The 7,706-nt window shown below is 39.4% G+C and overlaps 1 protein-coding gene across 1 annotated transcript; it reads right to left on the bottom strand.

Annotated features, from left to right (window-relative positions):
- Positions 1-297: 297 nt before the first annotated feature.
- On the bottom strand, positions 298-7,138 carry aifm4 (apoptosis inducing factor mitochondria associated 4). The gene is made up of 19 exons (XM_019886059.1): positions 6,972-7,138; positions 6,394-6,483; positions 5,695-5,804; positions 5,508-5,617; positions 5,363-5,407; positions 5,202-5,283; positions 5,009-5,121; positions 4,544-4,630; positions 4,380-4,471; positions 4,164-4,294; positions 3,430-3,545; positions 3,280-3,351; positions 3,124-3,187; positions 2,564-2,640; positions 2,358-2,475; positions 2,189-2,287; positions 2,047-2,122; positions 1,543-1,647; positions 298-1,261 (listed from the first exon to the last, which is right to left on the bottom strand). The coding sequence occupies exons 2-19, from the start codon at positions 6,480-6,482 to the stop codon at positions 1,231-1,233; spliced, it is 1,617 nt and encodes a 538-aa protein (XP_019741618.1). The 5' UTR covers position 6,483; positions 6,972-7,138; the 3' UTR covers positions 298-1,230.
- Positions 7,139-7,706: the final 568 nt, after the last annotated feature.

Below are 7,706 nucleotides of genomic sequence, written 5' to 3'. Positions count from 1 at the left end.
TGAATGACGTTTCCTACTAAAATAAAATGAGCTTACGTAGAAAAAAATGCGCAAACGCTACCCACGAACGCCCGGATGTGGCGATTTGGATATCTACTGCCATCTACAGTGTTGGAGTATATCCCATAGCATGCCTTTTCGTGATTAATTACACTTTACGTCCGATTTTAGTTAGTTTTTGTCAGATCTCAGAGGTGCAGTCCTAGGGACACCGCTCATAATTCAAAGAGATCAAATTAAAACAAGGATTTTTTTATACAACGACATCGCACATTAACAAGCAAAGATGACACAATAGTGTGAAATATTTTATAAGAATTGGGATACAACGATGTAAACAATGCATAAACACAAAGATGACAGAACAATCATGGTCATTGGAGTACATCAGAACTGATATAAAGGAAGAACTACTAACTAAATGAGAGCTGTAGTGTTGATTTTTTTTAAACGTACACTTTATTAATTTTTTAAGACTCTCAAACAAATACAGACACATCTCGTGTCCGACTACGTGCCTTCACTTCTGCCGTTCCGCTCGAGAGGCGTTCAAAGACCGCCTCAGAAAAACGTAAAGTAACGATAGCTTCGATGACACTAAGAAAATCGAAAAATAATGCACCAAAACAGAAAATCCAGCGAGGAAATCACAAAATAAATTCGGGGGGGGGGGGTTGTGAACACACAACAAAGGAATAAATAACAGACAATTCTGTAACAGTCCAGTCTCCTACATGAACAATCATCGATTTTTATACGACTGAATGGGAATGATTGATTAATTACCACCTGATTATTAGTGACATTTTATTTTCAAGTTGTTAATGTTTACGTTTGCTTAAAATGCTACCTACCCATTCATGTTACGCTTTTACATCATAAAATACTTGACCTTTTACTGTAAATCAGAAAGACAAAAGACGCAAAGCTATTCCAAGCCACTACAAATGTAAACAAGGTCATGAGGCCTAAATGTTTCTGGCATTTTTTTTTTTTTGCACTTGATCTTTTTTCAAATACAATTCACTGTAACTTGCATCTTCAGAAAGCACCTAGTGGCATAACGTGTTGATCCATTCTGACGTTGTGGGTGTCATGGTAACAACAGGACGAATCAAGTAAGACCATGCCAGACATTGACCAGCTTTGAGAATGCCAGAGGCAGTGAAGGGATGGGATCAAGACGGAAGGCAGCTGTGTTCTTTACCACTGAGATGCACTTCTGACACGTTACATCTGGAGCCAACTCAGGTCTTCAGCTCTGAACAGAGAAAAGAGTCAAGTCATACGACATACATGTAACTACTTACAAAAATAACTAGAGATGTTATCAAACAAAAAAAAAAATTATTGTGCAACTCCCAGTGAATATTATTTTCTTTGTCAGCACATGATACTGCTTATTGTGTCACAAAAAGTCAAAGAAAAAGCAGAGGCAGAGTTATGCTTTGCTGCTAACTGAACGAAAGAGGTAAAATGACTTCTTGTGTGGTGTCCTTTTAGATTTGAATTTGGAATAACGGCGACAAAAATAACACTCACTGAGTCTGAGCTTTTGTAATGTGTTGACCTGCTGCCATCAGTTCTGCCAGCCGAGCCACAGCAGGATCAAACATGAGGCTGGCCGCCGCCACCACCACATTATCTCTGTGGATAAACAAGAGTGAAATAAGTGGTCCGGTCCATCCCCTGTAATAGTGGTAAACAAGTCTGCTTCACATTTTTGAGTTTTGGGGCATGAAACTCTGATCTGGCCTTCTTGTGTGAAGTTTGCATGTTCTCCCTGTGCTTATGTGTAGATTTTCTCTGGGTAATAAAACCAAGCAGAATATGATTAATTGAAATCTAAATTGTCCATAGGAGTCTGAAGGGTTGTTTATATATACAGTATGTACGCTGCAATTGGCTGGCAACCACTCCAGGGTATGCCCTGTTTGTAGCCCAAAGTCAGCTGGGACAGGACAATAAGAACAATTGGTAGGGAAAATAATTGGACAAAGAAGTGTGTTGATAGTTCATATGAGGACATATTCCACATCCACTTACTTGATATAAAATGCCAGGAACTTTCTTTCCTCCACTTTGCCTTTGATTATGATTTCAGTGTAGCCCTCCCCATACCCTAAGTAAAAAATAAAATGGCATTAAGAGCTTTAACTGATCTGAAAGTCAAAAAGAAGAACACTACCTGTGTATCTGATACTCTTTCCAAGCAACACAGTCCAGAAGAAAGGAACAGACTCGATTTTGGTAGGTTTATTTAGCATATTGAGGGCAGCAATTCTTCCTGAGGGGGAAAAAAAAGTGACACAAGCTTGATGTTGATTGCAAATTCATCAGAATGAACCAAGTCTTACCTTGAGCTTGCGACATTTGCCAGTGACCCACATTGACCCGTTGATCACCTCGTATGGTCAAAGGGAAGGAAGTAACATCTCCCGCACTGAAAACATCTGCTACGTTGGTCCTCATGAACTGAAGAAAGACGTGTCACGTACGCTCGTCCCAATAAGCAACATGCACTCGATCGTTAAACACAGCAGTGATGGACAGTTCACTTCACCTTGTCTACAACTACTGCTTTCCTGGAATCTATTTCAACTTCACTTCCTGCTAGGAAGTCAGAATTGGGGATCACACCTGAAACATACACAGACGTAGGCCAACGAAGTCATATCATAGAACACATCTATTTAATAAATTGTCCATTTTGATCTAAATTCTCAAAGTGTATGCAGGTTCAGATGCTTTGATGCTAAATGACGTCATTTTGACCCGGAATTTCATCCATCCAGTTTCCACAGCTGTTGTCTTTATAAGGGGTCATGGATAAGCTGGATTCTCTACCAGCAGATTTCAGATGAGAGAAGTGGGCTACACTCATCGCCGGTATTAAAAAAAATAAAAATAAATCAAATGTGACATATTCAGAAGCTTACAGCTCTTTCACATTTCTGCTCTACAGTGTTTTATTTAGCCTGTTGCGTTCATAAAAAAAAAAAAAAATAATCAAGCACTTGAGTTATTTTTTTTCTATTGAGAAATGCACAGAAATAATAACAAGTAATTACCAATGCTGTAGCACAAACATTAGATTAGATAGAATACGACAGAATTAATTACCTATTCCTGCAATCACCACATCAGCCTCTAGAACTGTACCACTCTTCAGCAGGACCTCTTTCACCTACAAAAACACAATTTTTGCCTACCGCAACTTATCCAGGTTTGAGGTGGTCCAATCACAGGTTCAAAGCAGTGGTACAAAACCAGAATTACCGAGCCGTTCTCTCCTCTGATTTCAGTGACGGCGTCATTCATGTAGAACTTCACATTATGCTCCTCCAACATCTACAAGACGAGGTGTTGCAGAATTGTTGCAATAACAACCATCGTTGTAGTCACAGTTCTTTCACCATTTTTTCTTACTTGCATGGTCATGTGGCCAATCTGGGAACCCAGAGAGTGTTCATATGGGTACTTGGTGGTCCCAACAATGGCCACACTGGAAGCTTTGTTGCTTAGATAGGATGCCACCTCCATACCTAGGTAGAAAACACACACACACACACACACACACACACACACACACACACACACACACACACACACACACACACACACACACACACGTGAATAACTCATGAATCGGCAAAAACAACACAGAAGGAAAAATAAGTTCATGAATGGACTCGCATTAAAAACTAACACTTCAGCTTCACCATATCCCATTTCACTTACAAAAGTTACTGTATGTCTTAAGGATTTTATTGATTTATAGGAGCACTTGTATGAGAATTAGGGAATTCAAATGTAACTCATTAACCATGCAAAGACAAAGTGGTTTATTGTCAACGTGTTTTTCCACCAGTAGTGTTTGAATTATTTTTACATAACATGAATACATTTCTTTGAACTTTGATGTCACAAAAACAGTGTTCTGAACAACCATGAAACATTTGAATGACAAAAATACTCAAAAGTAATCTGGGACAAGCTCCAGCTGATGTACAACCCTAGCAAGTGCTATTGAAAATGCATGGATGGATGAGAGGCGTGGAGATTAAGGTGTTAAAAAAAAAAAAAAAAAAAAACTGAAAAAAACAAACAAAAAAAAACGTGTGTGTATTTCGTTAAAATGTACGAAGAAAAAACATGACAACCTATGAAGGAGGTTCCAACGACAACAGCCTTGTGGCCCAGGCAGGAAGCATGAATGTCTTTGGCATCTTCATACCTCTGCAGTAACTTCACTCCTGCCAGGTCACTACCCGGGCAACTGAGTGGCCTCGCTCTGTCAATATCAACATTTTTCACACGTGTTTTTGCAGTCTGAAAAGAAATAAAAAGCTGTTGTTGAGAAAAAAGATAAGTCTTGCCTGCAGCCTGTGGAGATAAGAAGCTGGTCGTAACGCAGCAACGAGCCATCCTTCATCGTCACGGCTTTATCGCTTGTGTTTACATTCACCACCTGAATTTAGATCCGAAAACATAAGCCTTTGTTGCACATTGTTAAACATATGGCACAATCTTTCTCTGTCACCTCTTGCTCCAGCTGTACTTCTATCCCATATTGTTGAAAAAATTCACTAGAGCGGAGGACAATTTTGCCGCTGTCCTCATTCAACGCCTGAAACAAGATAACATTTCATTGGCTTTTCTTCTTGGAAATCTACTATCTAATGGCACAAATGGAAATACAGTGGAACCTCTGCAGTTGAATGCCCTTAAGGTGGTAGAATTGGAATTTGAAAAGTACCCCTTTATTTCTTCAACCCATTACAGATACTTTTAGAATTTTCTGTACAGATAATGATGGTTTTATGATGGTAGTTTGACCTCAGGAGAATGTCACTTCCATTATGTCCAATGGGAACAAGTATTCTAAATCTGAAATAATCAGTGTCAACCAGCAAGCCGTAATAAATTGTGTTCAACCTTCGAGGTTCCAATTTATAAGCCAAATGTACTTCTTTAAAGAAAAGCGCAAGGTGGGGCGAAGTCTTACCTTACTCAGCTTGGGCTTGTCATAAGGAGGCAAAGAGTCTTTAGTTACCATGACAATTCGGCCCTGGTAGCAGTTCTGGCGGAGAGTCTCCGCACACACCAAGGCCGCGGGCCCTGAACTCACAGAATATCAGTATGAAACTGATCCCCAGAAGCAGATCCATTCACAGACGGAAGCATGAACCTGTTCTTACCCCCTCCTACGAGCAGGATGGTATGTGTGATGTTTGGTAAAACACTGCACATCTCCTTCACACGTCTGGTCTGCTTAAGAGCCTGTGGGGAGACACAAAGAAATTGTTCAACATGTGCCAATACAGCATTACGTCAATCTACTTAACATACGTTCACTTGCCTGTTTCTTGATGGAAACGTACACCTTTCCATCTCGAACGTTCACCTGTCAAAATGGTTAACATACTATGACGAAGAAGGACGAGATACTTTAAATAAGATGTTGGGAAAAAAAAGGCATGATAAAAAGTTAAGATTAATTTTACTTTGTGGCAAGGTAGAGAGTCCAGGCCTGGATACTCCTCAATATCTCCAGTTTTAATATTGAAACATGCACCATGGAAAGGGCATCTCACTCTGTTGCCAACCAGTGCTCCTGGAATGTGTAAACATGTGTAAACTGACACAATTTCTGAGCTGAACAGTTGCAATTTGGAGAAGTAGAAATTTTACCTTTAACCAGAGGAGCATTATAATGAGAGCACTGACTTCCAACTGCACTGTACTGACCCTCAGTGCGGACGAGCAACACTTTCTGGTCTGCCACAGAGACTACTTTCATCCTTGATTACAAACAAAAAGGGGGAGTCATATTTATAGAGCCTGCAATGTTAATCCTATGAATGTACGAAGTGTGTCAGAAAAGTTCTATGACCGCAGTCACAAAAGATACATTTCAAATCCCAAGCGCAAGGTTTCACTGCTGAAGTAATCCCACTGGAATCGAACACATTTTCCCAACCTTTTCTGGCAAACTTGATGTTTCATGTCTACAAAACTGCCCATTTGTGTCTTCAAAACCCCTTAAGCATTGGAAAGAGAAAATATGAGTTAAAAAAAAAATCAAAGGCCAGATCGGATAAGTAGGGAGGCTGCTCAAGCACAGCAATGTTCTTCTCCGCCAGGAAGTGCAGGATGCTCGGGCATTGTGTTACAGGAAGGTTGGCATGACGAGTTTTGATAGAACTATCACATCTTTTCGCGTACTGAATGAGGCAAATATCTCAGGATCTCTTTTGTAGATGTGCTATCATTTAGCCCACAGTGAAGAGGAAAGCTCAAAGTTCAGACTTGAAATTTTGTGACATCAGTCCTAGAACCTTTCTGACACACCTTGCAGTTTCCTGTCAGAAGTGGTGTCATGTGACATACTGCCCATCTGTGAGGTCGTCCTCCTGACAAACCATTGCAGTCACCGCCTCCAAATATTCACCTTGATCTTGTGCTTCGTTAGGATTCATACTGTCGAAACATGGATCACATGTTGTAAATGCACTAGTTGGGTGGGTTACTGCTGGCTTTGCTATTACAAATACTCCACTGAACTTCTGTACTTTTTGTGAGGGATGAATTCTCACACTGCATTCCCCAAAATTCAATATGTTTAAGATTATGTCTGACGTGTAAGATTAATATCAATATTTATGTGAATTAATAATTCATGAAACACGATTAACTAAAAAAAAAAAAAACAAACACCCACACTGTAAGTGAGGTACTGTATACGCATGCAATGGTATCACAAAAAAAATGCATGCAAAATAACCAAACTGCCCATTTAATATAATGACAAAACAATGTAGGACTATGTATTTTTAGTTAAAATAAAATACTTTTCAACCAGATGTTTCAGTTCCCTGAGTGACTTTACTGTCATACAACCATCCCAAATAGATGTTAAAAATAGTTGAAATCGCTGAACAAGTGTATTAAAAAGAATAGACGCTCACCTTTCCCCCTAATGATTAGATACTAGATACAACTGGAACAACCTGACCTGTGTTTACAGCAAACAACACTTGTGTGATGCGTTCAAGAGCGTGTGCCGGTCGACTCGACTGTTCTGCTCTTCTGCTCGTGACCGACTTTAGGACAACCCGGAAGTTGGTCTTTGTTGATTTTATTTCTTCCCACAATTCCGTGGTACATCGTGACGTATCAGTTGTTTTGTAAAGTTTGAGGCGTTCAAACCTCTTCGTAATTTGTCATTTCAACGAGGCAACGCTAAAACGTAAAATTGAAATGCAACCCCCCCGCAGATTTGTAAAATGGGTTGGTGCTGAATTTAACCCAATCTACATATTACAGAAATATATTTTGTTCAAAGCAAGAAAATGACTATGACTGCCAAAAGTTTTTGAAAGCACATTTCTAACGACTGTGTGTGTGGTAAAAGTGAATAAATGAGAACTGATTCAATCATTTTTTCAATTGTCTGTACAGTATTTGTAACTTCGGTTTTGGTGGTATATTGTGTATTTCAATTTAGTTGTAATTTTTATCGTTGATGGGCTGATTTACAGATACATTGCATCACTTAATATGTTAGTTTTCAGGTTAGTTATAACAGGTGTGGGCAAAGTGTCGCAACAAGTACTTTTTGAGACATTTTTGTTTGATGGTGTGCAGTGAATATTTTCTAAAAGTGAGGCTCAATAAAGCCTCACCAATACTGCTTTAAGTCT

Source organism: Hippocampus comes, unplaced genomic scaffold (genome assembly GCF_001891065.2).
Source record: "Hippocampus comes isolate QL1 unplaced genomic scaffold, H_comes_QL1_v1.1 scaffold29, whole genome shotgun sequence".
Classification (NCBI taxonomy): Eukaryota; Metazoa; Chordata; class Actinopteri; order Syngnathiformes; family Syngnathidae; genus Hippocampus; species Hippocampus comes.
The sequence above is the reverse complement of the archived record's forward strand: the minus strand, read 5'-3'. Positions and strand labels throughout refer to the sequence as shown.